At 40.3% G+C, this 26,602-nt stretch overlaps 2 protein-coding genes across 6 annotated transcripts in view; both read left to right on the forward strand.

Annotated features, from left to right (window-relative positions):
- RPS6KA5 (ribosomal protein S6 kinase A5) overlaps window positions 1-22,806 on the forward strand; it is a 145,565-nt gene extending 122,759 nt beyond the window's left edge. For all 5 annotated transcript variants that reach the window (XM_060181197.1, XM_007526833.3, XM_060181196.1 and 2 more), the window contains 9 exons: window positions 3,162-3,323; window positions 4,735-4,860; window positions 5,327-5,460; window positions 6,093-6,186; window positions 8,741-8,911; window positions 12,829-13,020; window positions 16,903-17,062; window positions 19,358-19,521; window positions 20,784-22,806. In XM_060181197.1, coding sequence (XP_060037180.1) covers window positions 3,162-3,323; window positions 4,735-4,860; window positions 5,327-5,460; window positions 6,093-6,186; window positions 8,741-8,911; window positions 12,829-13,020; window positions 16,903-17,062; window positions 19,358-19,521; window positions 20,784-21,023 — 1,443 coding nt within the window. In that variant the 3' untranslated portion in view covers window positions 21,024-22,806. The remainder of the gene's footprint in view (window positions 1-3,161; window positions 3,324-4,734; window positions 4,861-5,326; window positions 5,461-6,092; window positions 6,187-8,740; window positions 8,912-12,828; window positions 13,021-16,902; window positions 17,063-19,357; window positions 19,522-20,783) is intronic.
- The window catches only part of CCDC88C (coiled-coil domain containing 88C), a 494,884-nt gene that overhangs the window by 373,421 nt on the left and 94,861 nt on the right, over window positions 1-26,602 (forward strand). The gene's annotated exons all lie outside the window — the stretch shown is intronic.

Consider the following 26,602-nt stretch of genomic DNA (forward strand, 5'->3'; position numbering starts at 1 on the left):
TTTATTACTGTCTCTGTGTGATACCTTTTAGACAGTGATTTAATTGCTTCATAATGTACCTACTTCTCAGCTACATTTTTGTAACATAGGGGATTAGTCATATGTTTTCTTTGTGCTTGTGATGGGGCTTTTCTTAATCTGAAAAAGCCAAATGATACCATGTACAGAGCACCAAACATCTGCTCAACCTGGTTTGCTCAATTTAATCCAAAAAAGCCACCAAGACTTTAGATGAGTGGAAAATAATTAACTGAGTTGACGAGCTGTTTCAGTTGAAACAGCCCAACCTTGGGTACCATGATCTTGATTTCTAAAACCCCGAGGGTGGATATATATATATATATATATATATATATATATATATATATCTTTTAAAGTAATTTTATTATATCATCAAGCATGATTTAAATAATTGTGGTCTAAAGGGATTTTCTTATTCCGAAAACTAAGCTTTTGCATTATCATTATCAAAAACAACTGAAAAAAGCACACTATAGCATAGAAAAACTCTACTTACATGTTATTTTTTGGATGTAGAAAAATAGTGATTGGTTTGGTGGCGGGTACAGTATGAAACTATACCCTGTAATTTTATAATCTTTTTTAATTTACCCTGTAAACTGCTATTAAATCACCAATAAAGGGCTGGGTAATAGGTCACACAGTAGAGTGCACATGTTCAATCACTAAGAAAATGGTTTAAGAAGAGAGGAAAATAGCAGTTGAGCATAAGAATGATCTCTCTGCTTCGGTGCTGAACAGAAGAGCATATTTATTTCAGTCTCACTGTAACCATCTTTAAAAATATTATGTACACAGTATGACATACTTAGAATAAAATTAATTTCTCTGTATGTGTATTTCAGGATCTTTTAAAAACTATTTGATGAGAAATTGAGAGGGAGGAGGGATAGAGAGAGAGATAGAGAGACACCTGCAACACTCTTTGACTGTTTGCGAAACTTTCCCCCTGCAGGTAGGGACTGGGGGGGCTTGAACCTGGACCCTGTGCACTGTAATGTGTGAGCTTAACCAGGTGTGCCACCACCCAGCTCCTTCAGTATGTGCATTTCGTATGGCTTGGAAAGATTACTATTTAAACAAATATCTTTTTCAGAAGCTTGGCTCCAAAATTCACAATAAGGTGAAATTCAAAGTATTTGTCAGGCTAAGGGTCAGGCTGGCTGGCTGATGAGGGGTTCAGAGAGATGAGGCCCTTAGCACTCAGAAGAAAGCACATGGAGCAGGGACAGAGGGAGAAACGGAGGCTTCCAGGACCCCATTTTGACCTGTTTATTATTCTCTTTATTGTTAAGGGAGGAGGCCTCCAGGCTAAACACTCTTCTGTTGGTTTCCATCTCCTCTTGTCTGTCCTTCCTTCTCAAAACAGCCTTTGTACCTTTGACTGACATCAGGTGCATAAATCATTGACATCCCGTGTAGAAGGTACTGTGTGCAAAACACGGGCTTTGAGCTAAAGCTAGACGTGGGCGTCAGGTCAGGGCATAGCCCTTTTCCAACAGTATTTAAGTAGAATAACTCAATCGTATTTTCTCAAAGCCCTTTTCTTATGGTTCCATGCACTTATAAATATTACACTATGCAGTTCACACTAGAGAAATTTCCCTTTGCTATATAACCTGGGATAGTAATTCTAGATGGTCTGCTTGCTTTGGCATTTTACATGACAGAAGCATGCTTTAGGAAAGAAGGCCAGAATTCTTTTTTTTTAAATTTTTTTATGTTTGCTTATTTATTTTCCCTTGTGTTGCCCTTGTTTATTATTATTTTTATTGTAGTTATTGTTGTTATTGATGTTGTCATTGTTAGATAGGACAGAGAGAAATGGAGAGAGGAGGGGAAGACAGAGAGGGAGAGAAAGACAGACACCTGCAGACCTGCTTCACCACTTGTGAAGTGACTCCCCAGCAGGTGGGGAGCCAGGGGCTCGAACCGGGATCCTTACACCAGTCCTTGCACTTTGTGCCACCTGCACTTAACCTGCTGCGCTACGGCCCGACTCCCCAGAATTCTAATAAGTGCCTGAGTGGAATAGAGATGGAAAAGACCATCTTAGCATTCAGTACTCTACATAGCAAATATCACCTAACAGCATAGTTCTTTAAATTACTATAGAAGCTTCTCCTTGTGCCCAATCACAAAGCAGGTGCTTATTAATGGAAACCACCACAGACGCTTACTATGTCCTGACGCTTCCATTATCTAGCTAATGGTGTAAGGGACAAGGTTAGTTCTTACCAGTATTCCAAGCTGGATTCCACTTTCCATCTGGATCCGTCAGTACAAGACGATGCACTGAATGTCCTAGCTGAAAAGTTTGAAGATGTGCAATCTAAATGTATTCATTGCCTCCGCAAGAGGGCATAATAAAAACATTTTCTAGTAGCTAGACTTATAAATGTCATCATCCAAGAAAAACAAGCCTGGATTATCCCATAAGAGAGAGAAAGGCAGTGTTTAAAATACTTAGATACAGTTGAATGAGAAGAGTAGCAGCTATCAGCATAGTGTCATCACTCGCATGCAGAGATATAAGCAGATGCTCATCTCCAGCCTTGCTCAGAGGACCAGGAGGAAAGCGCCGGCAGGAGAAGGGTAGTGAGCACAGCTTCTAGAGAACAGGGGTCTTCCTTCAGACAGCATTCCTGTCCGTGGGGGACCTTAAAGCCTATTTTTACCGTTTAATTCAGTTTCAGGTTTTGCTTAGTCTTATCCTGGCTTCTCACCTTTCTCAGATTCCTGACAGAAGTATTTTCGCTATCCCTAAGAATAAAGTGTGTTCCTGGTGCCCCCTAGCGGACAAGACGAGCCCACACCCTGGGAGAAAACAGTTAATTTTGCCCTTTCAGACACAACATCAGCAGGAGCCATAAGCTGCAGTCAGAAAATGTGTTAGTGCTTGTGGGAATATATCTTTTACTCACTAGTCTAAATGTTGTGCTTTTCTCCTTATTGATCTATTAAAAACTCTTTTGTTAGTCTTTAAAGAAATAGACTGAAAGGAAAAAAAGAAAAGAAAAGAAAAGAAAGCCTCTTCAGAGAAATAGCACAGTGGTAGAGACATTGAATAATAGATGTACTTTAAATAGCTCTTGTTGTGTTGGTCTCTACTCCATACCAGCTTCCTTCTTCTCTTTTAGAAAATAAATTGGGATAATTTAGCTGCCAAAAAAGTGCCCGCACCCTTTAAGCCCATCATTCGAGATGAGTTAGATGTGAGCAACTTTGCTGAGGAGTTCACGGAGATGGACCCTGCCTACTCCCCGGCAGCACTGCCTCAGAGCTCCGAGAGGCTGTTCCAGGTGAGCCCAGGAGTATGCCCCTGCTGGGGCCCAGAGCACCTTTGAAAAGGAGACAGCTCTGGTATGAAAAGTTTCTTTGTGTCTGAAACAAAATTCTTTGATCTCTTAAAACTTTCTAAACGCCGAGATACTGCAGATTAGTCATTGAAGCTTATGGTCTGTTAAAGAACAGGCTGTGTATGCGTGTGTTTATTTTTCTATAAAGAAGTTTTCAGTTTCTACCCACAAGCTTCTGCTGATGCCTCATTGCTTTGAGTCCCCTAAGTGTCCCACAGCGTCACCTGCCAGCACCTCCAGTGTCCCTCTTGTCCATTCTGCATCACTAGTGGCTAATGGGGGGAGCACGTAGATGTGCGGAACATGTGTGTTGAACTCAAGTTCCAGCTTAAACTGATAGATTGCCCACCATTATACCACTTGTGAGTCATGTATTCTTCTACTAGTTTTTATCCCTTTTCTAAATTTCATGGCATTCTTAAAGCAGTAAGTGTCAAAGAATTGCTGGATTTGAATCTGACTCTAGGAGGCCAGGAGATGGCTCACCTGGTGGAGCACACCCCTTACCCAGGGCAGGGCCCTGGACTGGAGTCTCCACAACCACATGGAAACACCTTATACAGAGGAAGCTTGACAAGCAGTGGAGCAATGCTGTAGTATCTCTCTTTTTTTTTTTCTCTTTCCTGCTCTGTTTCTACCTGGAAAAACAAAAACAAAAAACAAAGAAACAAGCCTTCCAGGAGCAGTAGAATTATGTAGGTGTAAAGCTCTGGAGGAAAGGAGAGAGAGAGAGAAAGAAAGAAGAAAAGAAATTAACTCGAGAATCAAGGAAATAGATCAGCTGTAGAATTCTTGCCCTGCCTATTGAGGCCCTGGGTTTGATACCTGACAGTACAAGACGTGAAGACAAAACAAATGAGATGTCATAAACAGCGTCTTGTTCTGTCTGCCTCTCTGTCTTTCCCACTGCAGATAGGAAATAACTAATGAAACTTGCTATTTTTTCTCATTTGAAAAATAGTAACACTTGTGTCACTTTAATGCCTTAATTCTGTTGTTTTATTTTTTTTTTTGAGAAGTTAGCCATGTTTATAAGCGAATTTTTATCAGCAATACAAAACAGTTACAGTACTGAGTCAGAGATTGGGGGGTGGATTTGTCTAGGAAGGATTTGTCTGCTTTTGCTTTTGAATTGGTTTCATTCTACCAGAAGATGGCATTATCTCCATCTGGAAAATTTTTTGCTATTACTTTGAAATAACCTTGGATTAAAAAATAAAATTTGATTCATCTTAGCAAAGATTTGGGTGTTTTTACTGCTTTCCACTTGATTTAAGAAACCTTCTGTTGCGATCTGATCAGAGCCAAGTAGGAAAATTGCAGCCCTGAGCTCTTTACCTCTCCTTTCTTCCAGGGCTACTCCTTTGTTGCTCCTTCTATTCTCTTCAAGCGAAACGCAGCCCTTATAGACCCACTGCAGTTTCATATGGGAGCTGAGCGTCCAGGAGCCTCTAATGTTGCCAGAAGTGCCATGATGAAGGTAGATGATGGTGGTTTAGAAAATCACGTGCTTTGGTTGTGTGTGTGTGGGGGGGGGGAATGGGATAGTTGGCTGGTTGGTTGGTTTCAGATAGATACTCAGAAGTGCATGATTGCACTACCCCAGCTATATATCAGGTTCAGATACCAACCGTAATTAAGGTTCTCAAGTAAACTCAATAGGCTTGCCATCCCCCTAAGATGCATGTTTTAAATGAATAAAGAAAAATAAATATTTGCCCTAGGGTAATTATTACCATCATTTTGAAGGACTCCGTTTTACAGTAATAGAAAATTATTTATCTTAGATGCTATCCATGAAAATAGAAACAGACTAGAGATGAATTTTAGATCGTCTTCTCTTTATATTCATAAGCATTGATAATGTTACTTTACTCTATGACTTTACTTCTCTCCTGTGTATTACTAATATTCCTCTAAGTTAAACAATGTTGGTCTCTCACCAGGACTCTCCATTTTATCAACACTACGACCTCGATTTGAAGGACAAACCATTAGGAGAAGGAAGTTTCTCAATCTGTCGAAAGTGCATACATAAAAAAAGTAGTCAAACATTCGCAGTGAAAATAATTAGTAAACGGTATGACCATTTCTGGAAGTCTCTTGTGTCTATATATTCATTCTAGTTAATGTGTCTGTATGCTAAGATTTTTATTTTGAAAATCATTAGTACATTGCAAGACTTTTGTATCACAGACTTAAGTCATTCAATCAACCCATCTATATTTCTAGCTTCAGCAAATTTAAGCATAAATAATAACATGAAATGCTTCTGAGTTTGTTATAAGATGTTCTTGTGATCGTGACATTGCCAGACATCTAAGTGCTTTTAGCAGCTATTGCCATTCCTATTTGTTTGAGATTTAAAGTACTTATTTAGCTGTCTGCAGATGATTGTAGCAGACGACTGGTTGATAACTGATTATTACCTGATTATTGGATATTCTTACTACCAAATTGTCAAGCAAGTAGAGCATTCATTCTGTCTTATGTCAAACTTTTTTCAGACCCAAAAATAATCAGTTTCTCAAGAAGAACACATTTCTTATTCTGGTGGGCAGTATGACTCATTAACCTCATGGAAACCTCATCCTTTCCTTTTGACACTCAGATTCCTAACCCACAGTGAATAAAAACACAATTAGGGCTGGGGCCATAATGACACACAGACATGGTGAGACATATGTAGATGCTGACTGTTTCGTCTTGCAGGATGGAAGCCAACACTCAAAAGGAAATAACAGCTCTGAAGCTTTGTGAAGGACATCCCAACATCGTGAAACTGCACGAAGTCTTTCATGATCAGGTATTGCAGTTTTCTTCCTGTGACTATTCCCACACAGGGTTCTGTTTTTCACCAGTTGTATTGTTGCTATTCAGCCAGAGATAGGGTTCCATGACCAGCATTAGAGAGGGCAGAGAAACCACACCACAGTCACCCCCAGATCAGCACAGCCTCTTCTGTATTTCTCATTCACTGGTCACCTGTAATGTGGAAGAAAGACAGAGAGGCAGGATCCCAGTGGCATCGCCATAAGCTGCACCTTGCTTACTTCCAGACCAGGTGCTACCAGGCTCTGCTGGGTGAGACTGCCAAAAACTGAAGTAATTCAAGATCCAAGAAAAAGGAATGAAGAAATTGAAGGGAAAGACAGCACCTTCTTAGCCTAGGGAAGTGACCACCAAAACTCCAGAGGAAAGAGGTAGAGGGAAAAGAGAAGCACCAACATCTCTTTCATTTTTGTTGACTAGTTTCATTTTTTTAAAGGAAATAATATATACCACAGCTTCATCTGGTTTTACCCCAAGGTTTTTTTTTTAATTTATTTATTTATTCCCTTTTGTTGCCCTTTGTTGTTTTACTGTTGTAGTTGTTGTTATTGATGTTGTTGTTGGATAGGACAGAGAGAAATGGAGAGGGGATGGGAAAAGACAGAAAGGGGGAGAGAAAGATAGACACCTGCAGACCTGTTTCACCGCTTGTGAAGCGACTCCCCTGCAGGTGGGGAGCCGGGGGCTCGAACCGGGATCCTAATGCCGGTCCTTGCACTTTGCGCCATGTGCGCTTAACCCGCTGCGCTACTGCCCAACTCCCCCCCAAAATATTTTTATTCATTCTTGCTTCTCTGCAAACAACTGAAACTTTGAAATTATAGTGTAAGCAATAAATTACTCTCCCTTATCTAATCATCTTCCTATACTTTTTTTTCTGATTTTCATCTTAATAAAACGGGCAGTATTGTAAAGTTAAAAAAAAAAAACCTCTCAGTGCACGAATTTCAGGTTTCAGCCGTCACTTCTAGAAGCTGGAAAGTGATATGCCTAATTGGTACAAGTTAAAGAACAGATAGGATCAGAGAGGCAGCAAGCCAGTGAAAATCTATTAAACTGCTCTTTTAACGACTTCTGGATTTGTTATGAGCAAGAGAAAAATGTTACTGGAGAAGTGGCTCAACTGGCAGAGCATTCAGCATGTGCTTGAGGTTCTGGAATCAGCCCTCAGTGCTGCATGTGCTGGAGTGGTGCTCTGATTTGTTACTCTGTCTCTTTCTCCCTCTCTTAAGTGAAACCCTGTCTCATGGATAATAAATAAAGCATCCTTGAAAAACAAAAGAGAGAAAGAGATCAGAGTGCTGCTCATCTCTGGTATATAGTAGTCCTAAGGTAGCCTAAGATATTCAGCTTCTGTGCTCTATGCTGAACTAGCTCCTTATCTCAAGTCAAGAGAAATGGAGCAGGAGAACCTGGTGACTGGTTCTGAACTCTCTTCATTGTGCTCCCATAATATCCAGGCCCAGGAGTAGCTGTGACCCAGTTCTCTGTCCCATTGAGATTTCCCAGAGTGCTGTGGCAGGGTGAAAGCAGGCAGTAGGATGGTGGCATCATATCTGTAATAACTCAGGGATCGTTGCTATGGTCTCTTATAACAGTTGCTGCCATTGATCTGTGTACCTGATGTGGTCCAAGCACTGTGCCAGACTCCACACATATTGTCTTATTCATTCTGTCTGGTAAGATGGAGTGAGAAAGTTGAGCCCCGCAAAGCTGAGTGCCAGGCTTGGAAGTTATATTGCTGGCTCTGAACTCAGGCAGTCCAGCTTGGAACAGGCTTTGAGTTCCTTTGCTCTGCCCCTCACAGGGAGTCAGAAACACTGCCTGGCTGTCCCATCAAGTGAGTGAGACCCAGGAAGGACAGTGTCTACTTGCTCTGTTATTTGGTTCCCTAGTCAGGAAAGGGACACCTTTGAGGGAGGACTTGAAGGAAGCTGCTTTCTGCTTTTCGGTGCCTTCACCTCAGTGAGCTTACTCACCTCCCTTAGAGCCCTGGGCACTAGAAGTAATTAAGACCCTGGACAGCATGTATCTGAAGCTGTCCTCCTGAGACAACAGTCCTATAAAAGTGCATTTTCTCAAAAGAAAAAAGATGAGCTTAGACAGTCTCCCATTGAAGATGACTCACTTGTCAGTCGGGATATTGGTGGACAAGCTTGCACACCTGCTCTGGCTCTGTAACTGTGGCCCCAACTCAGTCCTGAAGAGCTATTCACCTAGAACTCAGGAATTGCAACTAAACTTAATAGAGAGCATTGGGGTAGAATTCAAATGAAAGGATTCGTCAAGGAAAAGATATATAAAGATTTTGCTGCAGTACTTGAAACTTTCCATGACTGAAATAAGAGTCTAAAAATGCTGCGTTGCCCTGCAACTCTCTTCTAAACTATGAGGGTTGCTGTTGCTTATTCTTGTAAGGATCATTTAGATTTGTTGGTGAGAATTAATTAACCGTCAACTACTGATCAGCATTAATAATGCCTGGTCCTCTTCAACCCCCTCCCCATATGTTCCTTTTGCTTCCCTAGCTTCACACATTTCTGGTGATGGAACTTCTGAATGGGGGAGAGCTATTTGAGCGCATCAAGAAAAAGAAGCACTTCAGTGAGACGGAAGCCAGCTACATCATGAGGAAGCTGGTTTCCGCCGTGAGCCACATGCATGATGTTGGTGTGGTGCACCGAGACCTGAAGCCCGAGGTATCCCTGAGTCACATCTCACATAGTCCGGTGTAGTTGCATCTTTATACTCCCTCAGATGTGGTGGCTTTGTGTGTGCGTTTTGCTTTGTTTTACTTTCAGGGCTTTTGGCTAATAGATACTTGGAAATACCATGGTTTTGGGATTTTTTTTTTCCTTTTTCTATTTCAGTCTAAAATGAGTCTCTCTCTCTCTCTCTCTGACAGCTGATCATCTTGAGGTTATATTTGTAAGTGTGAGAGCCTTTTATGGAAGAAACACTTTATGCAACAGTTGTTGGCTAAAAATAGCAATGGGAGTTTTTGCAGCAAAAATATATATATATTTCTACTATATGTATAGCATCTTAGAGGGTTTTTAATGATATATCTTGAAAGTTTATTTTTCACATATTTATAATCAAATTGATTAGCTCATATATAGGAATATATATAATTCTGTTCTAAGTCCTTTGGCATAAAGAATTATTCTGATTTGATTAGATAAGCCATCCTTATGTGCTTGTCGTTGCTTTAAAATTTATGAAACTCTGCAGTAATTCAAAAATAGCAGCTTGTTATACTTTTTCTCAAAAGGTTAATAAAGTTTTAACCCTAGAGTGATCCTTTTAGTGTCAGAAATTAAAAATCTATCCCTTTAAGAAAATCATCAAAATAATAATGAAAATTGAAAAACAAAACCCAGTAATTTATAGAAGAATAATGCATCATTCTTTACCATATGCAAATTATATATGCATCCTCTCTAAAATAGCACTTCACTTTAATTAAAAGGTGATTATAATGCATTTCACGCATATTTAAAGTAATAATATGTTTGGTTACATGAGACCATATTTCTAACAAAGCACCATTGTTGCCTTTAAAGATCTTGGACTGTGGATAGGAAGAGGATTTTTTTAATAGAATTCTGTGCATTCAAATATAATTGAGACTCCTGAGTAATTAAATCTCTGTGTATGTTATATTCTGTTATCGATACTACTAGTGATTAATCCAAAGTGAGTTGTGCTTTATGCAACTATGATAGCTATCACTCTGCTTCCTTCATCAAAGATCTCACTCTCCTACCTAACGCCTACTAAAAAGATGGTGCTCTGTACATTAGAGATTAGCTGTCTATTTTTAAATATGAAAGCACACCACTTAAATGTTTTCTGGACAGACAAGGAACAAGCAAGTAATTTTTTTTTAATTGAAAAGATGGGTCCCATGATTATAGAATTCATTTTCACATGTTTTACTCTTTGATCACTTGCCATCTGTCACCTCATGAGTCTCCAGTGAAGCAGATATCCTCTCCAGCAGAACCAAAGTTCTCCTTGCTAATTTACTAATAAACAGACTATTATGCAGATTTATTCATATTTGTTATAAGATCTTTTTCCCAAGTGGGCAGTCGAGATGATGAATTCTCAGATTGTTTAGGACATTATATTGCAGTTATAATCTTAGAACAAAATACATTTTAGAGAAATGAAATTGTCCCTTTATATGGAAATTTTCATAATCAAATAGATTTCATTTTGACTTTTAAATTATAGAGTATTAGATTTCTATGCTAAACGATAGCATTCCTCAAGAGTCGGGGTGTAGCGCAGCAGGTTAAGCGCACGTGGCGCGAAGCGCAAGAACCAGCATAGTATCCCGGTTCAAGCCCCCGGCTCCCTACCTGCAGGGGAGTAGCTTCACAGGTGGTGAAGCAGGTCTGCAGGTGTCTGTCTTTCTCTCCCCCTCTCTGTTTTGCCCTCCTCTCCACATTTCTCTCTGTTCTAGCCAACAACAACGGCATCAATAACAACAACAAGGGCAACAAAAGGGAAAAAATAAATAACTATTAAAAAAAGATAGCAATCCCCATTAATGTAGCATTTTAAGATCTGATTATACACCTTAGGTTGATAGTTCTGTGCTGTTTTTTTTTGTTGTTTTTTTTTTGCCTCCAGGGTTATCGCTGGGGTTCAGCCTGTACTACTCCTGGCAGTCATTTTTTTCCATTTTTGTTGTAGTTGGCTAGGTCAGAAAGAAATTGAGAAAGGAGAAGATAAAGGGGGAAAGAAAGATAAGACATCTGCAGACCTGCTTCACTGCTTGTGAAGTGATGCCCCCTGCAGATGGGGAGCCAGGAGCTTGAACCGGAATCCTCATGCCAGTCCTTGGCTTTGTACTATGTGCACTTAACCCTGTGTGCCACCGCCCGGCCTTCCGTGTTATTCTACATAACTAAAATCCTGAATTCTAGATGGGCATCAGATATATACATGTGGAAGCTGGGTAACATTTTTAGCAGGCTACCTTTAAATTTTTCCTTTTTTAAAATAGGTATTTTATCAGTGATTTAATAATTCTTATGTGATCATAAGATTAGCAGGATATAGTTCTCCACCACAGCCACCTCCCAGTTCTATGCTCTCCTCACTTTACTTTTTCATTTTCAAATTGCTCCCCATTCTCTTTCAAGAGTAAGGAAATTTATCTTGGGCTAAGGGTGGTGCAGTGGATAAAGCCTTGGACTCTCAAGCATGAGGTGCCAAGTTCAACCCCTAGCATCCCAGAGTGATGCTCTGATTCTCTCTCATTAGCAAATTAATGAATAAATCCTATATATATGTATATGTATATGGAAAGAAAGTTTATATCGAATCAGTTTGAGGCGGAGATGAGGAAAGGAGGGTGTGTGCAGCACTTTGCTTGAGCTTCTTTTCAGTCTACTCTGTGACTTCATTTGTGGTGAAGCCTTAGATTTAATTATATCCACATTTTAATTCCTTCACAAAGTCAGGGTTAAGCATTGTATAGTCGGCATCTTAAGAAAGCTTTTGAATTAATGTATTTTATTTTTGGCTTTAACTATTTAACTATGACTATTAGCATTCACTAGGCATGTGATAAATACAAAAGTAATGTGCAGCGTAGCCTTAGCGGTTGAGGAGCCTTGGCACTGGTTAATTCAAAAGATCATTATTTTCTGAATAATTGAGGCATACATGTTATTCCTTGTTTTGGAAAAAATATTTCTGAAATATGATTGATGTTTCACAGTGTCTTTTTTAATAGACTATACTGTATCTGATTGAACTATTTTGTTTATGATCTTAGTGAGTACACAGAAGCACCTACTAGAACACAACTTTATCCCCAGGGACGGGGGCTGGAGTCATGAATATGGTAGACACGGTTTCTACCATGAATTATGGGCTCGTGGGGATAAAGACATCTGAATAGCCTATTGGAAGGGGAGTTGGTAGAAGGTGGATGAGACACAAATAGAAGGAAAAGTCAGACAGAGGATCTCACATCAAAGGAACAGTGCAGGTGGAAAATGCATCACATGTCACGGGGAAATAGCTCAACTAGTTGGACATGGGTCTTGCATGCAAGACGCTTTGGACTCCATCCCAGTGACCCATATACCAGAGTGATGCTCTAACCTCTCTCTCTTCTCTCTCTCTTTCTTATGAAAATCCTGTGTTTGATTTAAAAAAATTAAATCTTTTAAAATGTAGTATACCAGGGCTAGAAAAAAATAGCTCACTTGGATAGTTCACTACTTTGCCATGTATGTGACCCTGGCTCCCCCCACATTGAAGGAAACTTCAGTGCTGTGGTCTCTTCCACCCTCTCTCCCTCTGCCTCTCTGTCTCTGTCTAAAAAAAAATAAGAAGAAATGAAATAAAATGTAGTACACGACACTGAAAAATTATAAAAATTGAAATAATTCTGATTGAAAAGAGTGCAGAGCAGAGAGGGACAATGCACAGACACCCAGCACCCATTTGATCCCTGATAGAACGCTGTGTGTGTGATCCACTGTCAGTCTGTGGACAGCTAATGTTATATAAATGGCTCTACCAAACCCCATGACATTGTCAGCAAAGGAAAAAAAAAAAGATTAATATAATTGTTTTTACCTTGCAGAATTTATTGTTCACTGATGAAAATGACAATTTGGAAATTAAAGTCATAGATTTCGGCTTCGCACGCTTAAAGCCTCCTGACAACCAGCCTCTGAAGACGCCTTGCTTTACTCTTTATTATGCTGCCCCAGAGCTGCTGAATCATAACGGCTACGATGAGTCCTGTGACCTCTGGAGCCTGGGTGTCATTCTGGTGAGTGTGTGCTGGGCCATGGGGATGGCAGTAAATCTGGCCAGTCTTTGGACCTGAGGTCTGTGTCTCCTCTTCCCTCTGCTTTTCCTTCTTAAATCCATGGTTTTTTTGCTGTTACCACTTAAAGAACTTGACCCAAGACTGCTTCCATTTCTTAAAACTTATAATTACAAAAAATGTGGGGATGGATCTTTCTTTCTTTCTTGAAACATTTAAGCATTCGTGTTTTACATGATAAAACTATTTCTCTAAAAGAGGCAGTAGTACACTGCTGAATGATAGGTAGATTAGATTAGATATAATGTGAAAACAGTAAAATGAGAAACATTTCAATATATGCTATGAAATTTTCAGACTGAAAATGTCATTAGTGGATATTGCTTATGTTAAATAAATAGGTAAAGTTATATGTATATGTATATGTAGTAATTTGTAGTACTTTATAGCAGGCTAAGCATGCTTTTCAGAAAATGTCCTTGATTGCCATGATTGGAAACAGAAGTTTAAGCTCAAAAACTCTCATTGTGTCTTTTTTTTTTTCATCTCAAAATAGCCCTACTTTTTCTGCATATAATTTGTGATATATAGGTACAGAGAGAAAGCTTTAGATAATATGTGAAAAATATAAAGTAACAAAGAGAATTACTTGGAATCTCATTACATGGAGGTGACATGTGTCAAGCTTACACCCTCTGCCCCCTCCCCCGCCCCCTTCATATTATCTCTCCCTGCTGGTTTTCTGTATGCATGTATGTCTACGTTTTTTTAAACAAATGTTATGATAGTATATAGGTTTGAGTCTCTTATTTCTCTGCTAATGAGCAATTAACATTTTCCAGTTTTTCACTTGTCATGAGGTACACAAAGTTATGTGTGTATCTGTGTGTGTTTGCATTTGTCTGATTGTTTCCTTAAAGTAGATTCCTGGGAGAAGGGTATGCGCAGCTCTGTTTTGACATCTCTGCTAGATTTCCCTTAGCAGGCTTAGCAGGTCATGTTCCAGGCAACTCTGTGTGAATACACGGGATACTGTCAATGTCAGTCATAAACTTCATACCACAGTTATAATTGGCATGTGTTTATTTGATGAGTATTCAGTGTGGACATTTTTTAGTATTCTCACTTATGCGTTTTACCCATTTCCTGTGGGGGAAATTTTCTTATTGAATTTTTTTTTAATTTTATTTATTTTCCTTTTTGTTGCCCTTGTTGTCTTTTTTTATTGTTGTTGTAGTTATTATTGTTGTTGTTATTGATGTGGTTGTTATTGGATAGGACAGAGAGAAATGGAGAGAGGAGGGGAAGACAGGGGGGAGAGAAAGATAGACACCTGCAGACCTGCTTCACCGCCTGTGAAGCGACTCCCCTGCAGGTGGGGAGCCGGGGCTGGAACCCGGATCCTTACGCCGGTCCTTGCGCTTTGCGCCACCTGCGCTTAACCCACTGTGCTACCGCCCGACTCCCTCTTATTGAATTTTAAAGCTTTATTAATGATTTTAATTCTTTATCTGCCATTAACATTGGAGATTTTTTAATTTGCCACGTTTGAAAACTTTGCAAAATGCAGTACTAATGCTGTTTATAGCACAATTTAGAGTGTTGGGTTTTTATTTTATAGCGAGTTGCTAGTTATTTATTTATTTATTTTCCCTTTTGTTGCCCTTATTTTTGTTGTTTGTTGTTATTTTTGTTGTTACTGATGTTGTCATCGTTAGCTAGGACAGAGAGAAATGGAGAGAGGAGGGGAAGACAGAGAGGGGGAGAGAAAGAGACAGACACCTGCAGACCTGCTTCACCGCCTGTGAAGCGACTCCCCTGCAGGTGGGGAGCGGGGGGCTCGAACCGGGATCATTATGCCGGTCCTTGTGCTTTGCGCCATGTGCGCTTAACCCGCTGCGCTACCGCCCGACTCCTACTGATCTTGTTTTTTTAACTTCTGCCTGTGAGTGAGATCATCCCATATTCACCCTTTTGTTTCTGACTTATCTCACTTAACATGATTTCTTTAAGCTTCATCCGAGATGGGCTGAAAATGGTGAAATCACCATTTTTAATAGCTGAGTAGTATTCCACAACTTGCTCATCTGTTGTTGGACAACTGAACTTCCAGGTTTTGGCTATTACAAATTGTGCTGCTATGAACATAGGTAGATACAAATCTTTTTGGATGGTTGTGTTTGTTTCCTTAAGCTATATCCCCAGGAGAAGAATTACAGGGTCACTGGGTAGGTCCACTTCTAGTCTTCTGAGAGTTCTCCAGACTGTTCTCCACAGGGGTTGGACCAGTTTACATTCCCACCAGCAGTGCAGGAGGGTTCCTTTGTCCTCACAACCTCTCCAGCATTTGCTGCTGCTGTCTTTTCTGGTGTATGACATTCTCACAGGGGTGAAGTGATATCTCTTTGCTGTCATTATTTGCATGAGAGAAACAAATTTTGTTGTTGTTGTTTTGTTTTGAGAAGCAAGGTTTTAAAAGGCAATGTTTGCAAAGCATGCCACTGCACAAAGTGTCACAGATAAAACATTCCTCAGGTCTAAATTACCTGCTACTAGCCTAAGACTTTCTTACACAAATCTTAAAAAGCATAATAGTCATCGCTGGCCTATATTAAAGTAGGGACTCTGTTACAAGGGGAAATCTTATACTGCTGCTAAAAATGAAAGGCTATTTTTATTTGGACTACTTTTTTTTAAGGAACATATTACAAATGAAAATATAATTTGCTTAAGTCCTTAGACCAACTAGCAGCTACAGAAGTTAGCTGTTTATTTTTATTAATGTACCATATTCATAAGTATACAGTTTTACTTATAAGTGATGACTGAAAATTACTAAAATAAAACCATATACAGCTTAAAAATAAAAGAATCATTCTGCAGAGACAACTGGCTAGCCATTGGGGGAGAACAAACTGACTCCAAAATAAACCCCAGATGGAGTGCAGATTCCAGCCATAAAAATAAATTATACTTCTAGAGGAAAATTTAGAAGAATATTTTTATAATTTTGGTTGGGGTAGGGGTGAAATGACAACTACATTCCCCTCTTCTCTCCATTTCTCTCTGTCCTCTCTGACAGTGACAACATCAATAATAATAACTAAAACAACAAGGACAACAAAAGAGAAAATAAATAAATAAAATATTTAAAAAATTAAAAAAGAAAAAGATCAGTAGAGAAAACACTAAGCAGAACTTGGAATGGAGTTGGTGTATTGCACCAAAGGAAAAGACACTGGGGTGGGGTTGGGGGAGGGTTCAGTCCTGGAACATGATGGCAGAGAAGGACCTAGTGGGGGTTGAATTATTATGTGGAAAACTGGGAAATTTTATGCATGTACTAACTATTGGAGTGCTGTCAACTGCAAACCATTAATCCCCCAATAAAGAAAGTTAAAAAAAAAAACTAACTAAAATGAGAGTCATTACAAACAAAATAGGAATACCTGCCTTCACCGCAGCTAATGTTCTGGGGAAGGATGTGTAGAATTGGAAAGAAAAGAATATAGTTATTAAAGGGTTCTGTTATCTGTTATCTGTTATCTTAATTTTCTGTTAACACTAATGCCATCTTTTCTCTAACAGTAAGACTATCCATTTCTTTGTTTTTCTTGCTCCAGATATATAAATGGCTTTCAATCTTGATGTCCTCCCCCCCCCAAAAAAAAAAAAATCCTGTCTCATTTTATTTACAGGTTTTTGAAATGTTTCAGTTCCTTCAGTGATGGAAATCCTGTAATCTTTTAAAACTCAGTGATCATAAAATTTAAAATTTGACAAATTATGTTAATTCAAATAGTAATAAACTCGCTTCAGTGACTTTGACAGTGATTTGGGCAGTCATCTTGTTTCTTTCTCTCTCTTTTCTCCCCTCTTTGATAGTATACAATGCTATCAGGGCAAGTTCCATTCCAGTCTCATGATAAAAGTTTGACATGTACCAGTGCAGTGGAAATCATGAAAAAAATTAAAAAGGGGGATTTCTCTTTTGAAGGAGAAGCTTGGAAGAATGTATCCCAAGAGGCAAAAGATTTGATCCAAGGTAAGAAACTAATGGAATTTTATAAGACGTGTAGTGATCGCTGTACACTCGCACCATCACACATAAATTTATTAGTTACTTGGGGCCTCCATATGTGTTCTAGAAGTTTTCCAGGCCACATCTTTCCCCGTAATGGTCTCTTTTTTAAAATATATCTTTATTATCTTTATTTATTAACTGGATAGGGACAGCCAGAAATCAAGAGGGAAGGGGGTGATGGGGAGAGAGACAGACAGACACCTGCAGCACTGTTTCACCACTGACAAAGCTTTTCCCCTGCAGGTGGGGACCAGGGGCTCGAACCTGGGTCCTTGTGCATTGTGGCATGTGTACTTAACCAGGTGCGCCACCGCTCAGCCCTCCTCATTGTCTCTTTAATGGGTATACTCTGCCTTGGAAATCTTCTGTATCCTTCTCAGCATCTCAAACTGACACAGTCAGAGCAACCCCTACTTTTCACTGGACCTGACCCTTAACCCCCACATCAGCAGGACTGAAATTCAGGTGATGTTCTAGACACTTGAACTCCTCCATCCAGATAACTGTATCAGCCTGGCCTCCCGCTTCTAGGCCCAGTCCCACAGGTTGGCCCCCCAGCTGCCCCTCCTCCCATCTGCATGCTCATAGCCAGTGTACTTGTCAACGTATTCGTCCTAATGTCCCACAGCTGACTTTCAGCTTGCCTCACCCCCTGCAGCATTACCTGCCTGTCATCTGTAGGCAGAGTGACCTTTCTAGCATGCAGGGGTGACCAGTTCTTGTCTCTTTTAAAAACTCCACTGGAGAGAGTGGAGGGAGACAAGCGTAGTGGCTCTGCAAAGAGACTCTCTTGCCTGAGATTCCAAGACCTCAGGTTTAATCCCCTTTACCACCATAAGCTAGAGCTGAGCAGTGCTCTGGTAAAATAATGCTGCTGCTGCTGCTGCTACTGCTGCTGCTGCTGCTGCTGATGATGATGATGATGATGATGATGATGATGATGATGATGAATTAAAAAATAAAACTCCACAGGAGAAAGGCCAGAATGCTAACTCAGTGCATTAGAGCACAGGACTTACATTTGTGACATGCAAGTTCCATTCCTGGCACTACACTGAATGGCACTCTGGTGTTTCTCACACACAAAATTGAAAGTAATCTAGGGTGGGGAAGATAGTGAGCATAGTAGAAGAAACTCTCATGCCTGTGACTCCAAAGTCACAGGTTCAATCCCTCACACCAGAGAAGCCAGAGCTGAGCAGTGGTCTGGTAAAATAAATAAATAAACAAATAAACAAACAAACAAATAACAAAAAAAGAAAGAAATATAAAAGAAATTTCCTTAGAGAGAGATAGTTTGTGTTAGCTTCAAGACAGAGTCCACAGCGGAACATTCAGAACTCACAGCCCTTCAGGGTGTGCGCCGGCCATCCCCTGCTTCCCGTCATCTCCACTCTCACTATCAGACACTTGACGTCCTCAAATGTGTTGTGATGTGTTTCCAGATTCTTGCCTGCCTTCACACAGCACAGTCCCTTACCTGGGCCAGTGGCTGCTCATCCCCAGAACTTGCTCCTGGGAGCCTTCCAGAGTGCCGCACCCTGGACGAAGACTTTCTTTCCCTGGGCAGGCCCGCGCTGCATTGGGTCTTACTCTTGCACTTGTTCCCTGGTGCCAGCAGCTGAATGGCCTTCCCCATGAGTGTGTCTGTGGTGCCCCCCACCCCCCACTGAAGGTGTGTCTGTACGAATAATGCAGGTCTAGGTGTTCTGCCTTGGGAGTTTCTCCAGATACTACGGGAGCCTTTGTTTGGCGTGAGCATTTCCTCTTCATTGAAAAACCTATTAGTGGGGCTAGGCAGTGGTGCACCTGGTTGAGCACACCCAGTGGAGTGCACGTGTTGCCATGCAGGAGGACCCAGGTTCAAGCTCCCAGCCCCCACCTGCAGAGGAGAAGCTTCATGAGTAGAGAAGCAGGTCTGCAGATGTCTTTCTGTTTCAATTTCTCTGTCCCCATCCAGTAGATAATAAAATATTTTAAAAGAGTGGGGAAAAAGAAAACTACAAGAAAAGCATATTAGCCAGTGGCATCCTTCTTCCTCTTCCTCCCCTAGCCGCTGTGGACCTGTGTCATTCACATCCACACTGCTCTCGGGGGCTAAATGTATAGGAAGATGTACTCAGCTTTGTAGGAGGCTGAAGCGTGAAAGAAACCATTGTGTTATGTGAACATGATTAAGATTTTATGTCTGAGGGTGATTTTAAACCATGTTTGAAATAGTAAATCATAAAATAAATATTGGATTTGTTCCACCAGGGCTTCTCACAGTTGATCCAAATAAACGGCTTAAGATGTCTGGCTTGAGGTACAATGAATGGCTTCAGGACGGCAGTCAGCTATCCTCAAACCCTCTGATGACACCTGACATTCTGGGGTCCTCGGGGGCTGCTGTGCACACCTGTGTGAAAGCCACCTTCCATGTAAGGCCCTGTGCTCTACACGTGGCGGTGGGGTGGGGTAGTGTGCTGGAAGTGATGTGTTCTTATAATTTTAGGTGCGTTTTTACAAATCCCTTCACCATCAGACATACTCATCACAGAAGGTACAGGAAGGCAGAGTCACTTGTAACCCACGGTGCTTGTTTAACATTTAGAGTACATTTGTGAGAAGAAGCCACAGTCTGATAGCTCACTAGTTAAGACTTTTCAGTAGGTAATGAAAACAGTATGCACACACTAGATTTTTTTTTTCTCAAACTAAACTAAAACCTATAACTAAACATTAGGATCCAAAATACATGTGGAAGTCCACTAGTTGGACAGTGATTATAAGCATGACATGCTCTGAAGACTGCAGGAAAAGAAGTAGGCTCCTGGGTGTGAAGTATAGATGATCTGTTTGAAAGACTTGGGCCAAACAGCAGCATCTGTAGGTTATGCTCACTAGTGCCAAGCAGATACAAATCCACTAAGATGATTGAAGGAGTAAGTGAATCCAGGAGAGATGCAGTGACCTGTGAAGGAAATCTTCTAAGAAAGGAGAGCATTTCCTCTACAGCTACAGAAATGGAGTGAGACTGGAATGAACTAGAAGTGGAGGTGTGAGGAAACAAATTGTAAGAATGTGAGGCAGACGATCAGCTCTTTCCAAGGAGCCTCTGGTGCGAGGTTGCCCCTCATGCCCCAGTGAGAGGCTGAGAAAGGCAAAGGCAGTTTCTGTGAGGAGAGCCAGGCTTACAGAGGGAAGCTTCTCCCTACCCATTGTGTCAAAATCACATCAGCCAGAAAGTAGAAAGCAGGGACCCAGGATGGATTGGGTCTGTTTGGTGTTGGGAACTTTCAGTCAGAATTTTACATTTCAAACATAGAACTCATCAAAGTAATCATGGGGGAAGAGATTGGGATGACTGATATTCTTTAAGAATTTCCTGGACTAGGAGAAACAGCAATTCATGCAACAGACTTTCCTACCCGAAGCATCAGAGCACTCAGGTTCAGTGTTGGCGCCACCATAAGTCAGAGCTGAGCAGTGCTCTTGTTACAAAATAATCATAATTCTTCTCAGTTAGTGTGTTTTGAGAAGTAGCACTTACTCTTCCCTGCTATGAGGTCTGAGTATCATGATTTTAAGGACATTGTCTCCCTAATAACTGTTTCTACTAAAAATCAGAACTATCCCAAACACTTGAGTCCATTTACCTTCACCGGGGGTCCTTTTTTCCCTTTTTTTCTCTCTCTGCTAGGCCTTTAACAAGTACAAGAGAGAGGGGTTTTGTCTTCAGAATGTCGATAAAGCCCCTTTGGCCAAGAGACGGAAAATGAAAAAGACCAGCACCAGTACAGAGACCCGCAGCAGCTCAAGTGAAAGCTCCCATTCTTCTTCTTCGCACTCTCACGGCAAGACCACACCTACAAAGACACTGCAGCCCAGCAACCCTTCAGACAGCAGTCACCCAGAGGCCCTCTTCCAGTTCTCGGACTGAGGAACTCCACGGCCTGCAGCAGCCTGGCACCTTTAGTTTCCTCAGCATTCACCTGAGGCTAAGTTTTGTGCTTTAAAAAAAAAAGAAGGAAGGAAGGAAAAAACAATAGCAACAACAATACGTGTCCTGTTGGTCTCTTGGGAATCTGCCTCTTGGGAATTTTTTCAGGAAAACCCAACAGGTTCTCCTTGTCTGAAAGCACTGGACTGAGCACTAACTGTGACTAGAACACACTGTGTGCTGTTCATCAGACTAGCCTGATGCCAACAGGGCCTTTTGTGAAAGAGCAAAGAGCTCTGTGAATCTGAGGAAGGGCTGGCCAGGTCTGAGCTGCTTACAGAGTCACACATAGCAGCTTCTCAGCTGGCCACTGTCATTGACTTGTACTGTGATAATACCTTTTGCTTTGCCTTGTGGACACTGGGTTTAAAAAAAATAAAATTTGCACCCTTTGAATAGTGATTTATCAGAGGAAAAGGTCTTGACTGTTCTCCAAAAGATTCTGTGATGGTCACCATTTTATTTTAAGGAGCACAGAACTTGGATGGTGTGGCAACTTGCACCTAGCATATGGAATCAAATTTTAGGAATTTGTAAAATTCTACAGTCGCTAATAAGAAAAGGGAATGTTTTTCAAATCATTCTGTAAGGGTTCTTATGTGCGACATACACTTATTTCTTGAGAGATAATTTTAACATTGCTTTGAGTTTATGATTACACATGATGGTGACCTGCTATTAATCATTTTCTAAAAAGGGGGGGGGGAACAATAGGAGACCTTCAGGTCCTGTGCACTGTCTCTGGGACCCACCCAGGATGCATGCTAAGCTCCACATGTTTTTAATTTTGCACTGCTCTTCCCAGCAGGTTGTTTGAATGGTTATTGCAACTATATTAAGGTACATGTCTCTGCTTTTGAGTAATGTTGCACTTTATAAAAGAATGTGAATAAAACAAACGATTTTATAAAGTGCACTGTTTAAAGCCTACGAACTCTAGTCTTGCCACCTTTTCCCAAGGTCGACTCTACATTTGCCCTCACTTATCCTTCTGCTTTGAATGCAACAAGAAGGAGGGGCACAGTATAGAACACAACCATCCGCCACTTGAGGAGGACCTAAAGGGAAATTCTGTGAACACTGTGCAACCTATTTGTACACTGTGTTGGGCTACAGAGAGGCCTTTCCTCCTGTAGTCAGATGATCTGTACATACTATTTTAGAATCTGAGCTACGACTTGTTTTGAAATTTTTTCTGTTAAAATTTTAAATCCAGGAAGTGTATTTTATAAACTTATGCAGAGCACTTTTACTGCTCTATGATTCTGAATTCCTACAGATAATGAGTGCTATGGGATGAAGACATTTCACTGAAAGATTGCTGCATTTCAAAATATTAAATTTAATTCATTCCCTATGCAAAAAAAAAACAACAAGAAGAAGAAACTATAGGATTTGTATGTTTTTTGATTTGCTCTTTAAAGCCATCACATGGAATCAGTACTAAGAAGTGATTTTTGCTATGTTTACAGGAATCATGCTTTATAAGATACCGCCCATCATGCTTATTTTATAGATTTCATGAATGATAGCCTCTTAAGTATTAGTTTGGAACTGGGGCATGATATTTATTTATTCCTTTCTTGAGATAATAACAGCATTAATTTTAACCAATTATGAATACTAAAAAATTGCACTCTGTAATAGTATATTTATGACTAAATCATTGTATATATTGAGCACAAGAAACAAAAACGGTGAATATTAAAATATTTTCAAAGTATTGTACTATCCTGTTCATATTTTTGTCCACAATAGTGACTGGGAATAACTGTTTATACATTTTTCAATCATCCAGTGGCTGCTACTTCATACAGAATCAATGAAAGTTTTGTACTTCTTAGTTTCAGTCATTCCTAGCAAGGATAGGAACTCTTATTATCAAACTGAATTTGATTCACAAAATATGACTTCATCAGGCAGAGTTACAATCATCAAGAAATGTCCATTTAAATCTGTACTTATGTTGAATATATTTGGAAAATGTTATTTTTTCAAGTCAAATATCCTGATAGGAAATAAGTAGTTGCAACATGCAACCTTTATAAAAGGACTTGCAGCTTTTTCAGAGGATTTAAAAGAAAACAAAATGGATAGAGAGGCAGGCAGAGTAAAAGAAGGATGGAAGGAGAGAGAGCACTCCTATTGCAACTGATTAGCCTCCCTGAATAATTGGAAGGCCTTTGACGAAGACCTCCAGAAACATTCAGAGATGCTCTCTTGTCATGTGTGCTCACCCACTCTCCTCACAAAAACCAAGAGGAATGCACCGACTGCTGACTTCACAGCAGCTAAGTTCTATGAAGTAAGTGTATTGCACTTGAAAATTACAGAGCTTTCGTTGATCCCATTAAAAATAAACTACATATGCCTCATGTGAAAATGCTAGGTAAAGTAGATAAAGAAATTCTTTTTGACATTAAAATAGAAGTATATCTAAGAAAAATAAACATTAAAATGTCTTTATAATGCAAACATTGGTAGTTGAGCCAAATCATTCTTCTCACATTGGTCTTTATTATATGTAGTTTTCCCATCTACATAAAGCTTGGTTCTTAGAATATATTTTATAATTATTATGTGGCTAATTGAAAGGCAAGAGTGAGGAAAGGAAGGCAGTAGGGGAAAGCAGGTGGTTTTTTTTTTTAAAGATTTTTATTTATTTATGAGAAAGATAGGAGGAGAGAGAAAGAACCAGACAATACTCTGGCAGATGTACTGCCGGGAATTAAACTCGGACCTCATGCTTAAGAATCCAAAGCTTTATCACTGCACCACCTCCCGGACCACGGGGAAGCAGTTTTAACAGACCAGTTTCTCCTGATTACTGTGCCAGATGCTATGACTAACTGAGTAAATTAAATATTATGAAATTCATTAATTTTTCCAAGCCTTTATGGAAGAACATACCACTGGAACAAAAAAATCAAGTCTCCTGAGTTAATTTCAGCATGCTTGTTTGTTCTGGGCTCGAATGCCCATGAAAAGCTGCCCTTTAGTTCTTTTATCTTATTACTGACTTCTGAAGCAATTGGCTACATTTTAAATATAAGTCAAATTATTTGAAAGACACTGACTAGAGTACTTGACTGTTATCTAATAAGGTAATTCCTTGTGTATCTTAAGTGTTCTCAGGACCCTCTCAAATACTCCTCTTTGTTCCATCTTAAACACATTATTTATTAAGAGCAGCCATGTTGAAATGGGAAAAACATTCTAAATTGGCCTTGGACTTCCTGGTTACTGTGGATATTATCTTGTAAGAACGTGATTTGGATGTGTCCATAAAATGTAAGTAGATAATTTGGCCTGGGATAAAGCAATGAACTCTCAAGTGAAGGTACCAAGTTCAGTCCCCAGCAGCGCATATAGCAGACTTATGCTCTGGGTCTCTTTTCCCCTTCTGTCTCAGTAATAAATGAATAAATATTTTTTAAAAGAAAAAAATCTCAGTGAGCAAGGTAAATTCTGACATGTCACTTAAACTGTGTCAGAATGATTCACTTACTATGAATCATTGTATGTTAATGAAGTATCTTTTTATTTGTTTTTTATTTTTTATTTATAAAAAGGAAACATTGACTAACCCATAGGATAAGAGGGGTACAACTTCACACAATTCCCACTACCAGAGCTCTGTATCCCATCCCCTCCCCTGATAGCTTTCCTATTCTTTATTTTCCCTTTTGTTGCCCTTGTTTTTTTTTTTTGTTGTTGTTGTTGTTTTTAGTTATTGTTGTTGTTGTTGATGTCGTAGATAGGACAGAGAGAAAATGGAGCGGAGGGGAAGACAGAGGGGGAGAGAAAGACACCTGCAGACCTGCTTCACCACCTGTGAAGCTACTCCCCTGCAGGTTGGGGAGCCAGGGGCTCGAACCAGAATCTTTATGCTGGTCCTTGCGCTTTGTGCCACGTGCGCTTAACCCGCTGCACTACCAGCTTTCCTATTCTTTAACCCTCTGGGAGTATGGACCCAAGGTCATTGTGGGATGCAGAAAGTGGAAGATCTGGCTTCTGTAATTGCTTCCCCACTGAACATGGGTGTTGACAGGTCGATCCCTACTCCTAGCCTGTCTGTCTCTTTCCCTAGTGGGGAAGGACTCTGGGGAAGCGGAGCTCCAGGACACATTGGTGGGGTTGTCTGTCCAGGGAAGTCTGGTCGGCATCATGCTAGCATCTGGAACCTGGTAGTTGAAAAGAGTTAACATACAAAGCCAAACAAATTGTTGACCAATCATGGACCTAAAGGCTGGAATAGTGCAGATGAAGAGTTGGGGGGCCCTCCATTTTGTAGATAGCTAGTAGGCATATTTTAGTTGTATTCCAAAGGGCCTGTGACTATGCTGGTTTTTTTGTTTGTTTGTTTTGTTTTGTTTTTGTCTTTGCCTGAGCCTGAAATCTGATATGCAGGTGGATCCTAATCATTGTCTGGGGAGGTGATGTCATGGCTGGCAGAAGGACCAGAAAGCTGGATCAGGGAAGAGAGTAGCTCCCAGATATGGGAAAGGTGTATAAATATTGTTGACTGTAAACCTCATTAATGTGATGTGATCTGGGGCTCATATTCAGCTTAGGAGCCTATGTGACCTCTGCATCCCTGTAGATCTGAGCTCACATTCTGTGGTCATGAGTAGGAACGTTCCAAGCCGCCCCAATATCAGGACCCATCTTCCTCAGGTGTAGCATAGAGTATATTGTCCAGCCTCCCTTCGGAGGATGGAACATTCTCTACCGTTGTTGATCCAAGTTGAGGGCAAGGTCCTATGGGGGCCCACAAAGGGGTGTATTGTGTTGTTCCTGATAGGAATGACCGGTAACAATTGAGAGAGGGATTTATTCGAGGTCTAGGCCCATCATGCCTGTTTGAGAATCTCAGGACTCTCTGAATAGGACCCCAGCTGATGGCTAATGAAGTATCTTAAGATGGCATGACTTCTGGCTCCTCAAATGACTTACCTTCCAATTTCTCACCATTGATGAACACACCATCCCCCCCTTCCAATTAATCTTTTTTTTTTAATTTTCTTTTTTTTTATTTAAGAAAGGATTAATTAACAAAACCATAGGGTAGGAGGGGTACAACTCCACACAATTCCCACCACCCAATCTCCATATCCCACCCCCTCCAATTAATCTTTTTTGCCATCAGGGTTATCGTTGGGTGTCAGCTACACTGCTTCACTATTCTCTGAGTCTTTTTTTTTTATTTAATTTAATTCTTTCTGATAGAGGGTGAGAGACACCTATAGACCTGCTTCACCACTCATGAAACTGCCCCCTCCCTCCCCGCAGCTGGGGACCAGGGGTTTGAACCCAGGTCCTTGCACATGGGAACATGTGCATTCTACTGGGTGAGCCACCAGCCAGCCTAAATACTTTTTTTTTAATGGAAATGCAGTTATAAGCTAACAAGAAGTATACATCAACTAATTTAAACATGGCCTCCCCCTCCCCATAAAGAGTTTCTGCTACGAAATACGTTCATTTGTTGTCTTGTTAAATAACTTATTTCCAAAATG

The sequence above is a fragment of the Erinaceus europaeus genome, chromosome 22, assembly GCF_950295315.1.
Source record: "Erinaceus europaeus chromosome 22, mEriEur2.1, whole genome shotgun sequence".
NCBI lineage: Eukaryota > Metazoa > Chordata > Mammalia > Eulipotyphla > Erinaceidae > Erinaceus > Erinaceus europaeus.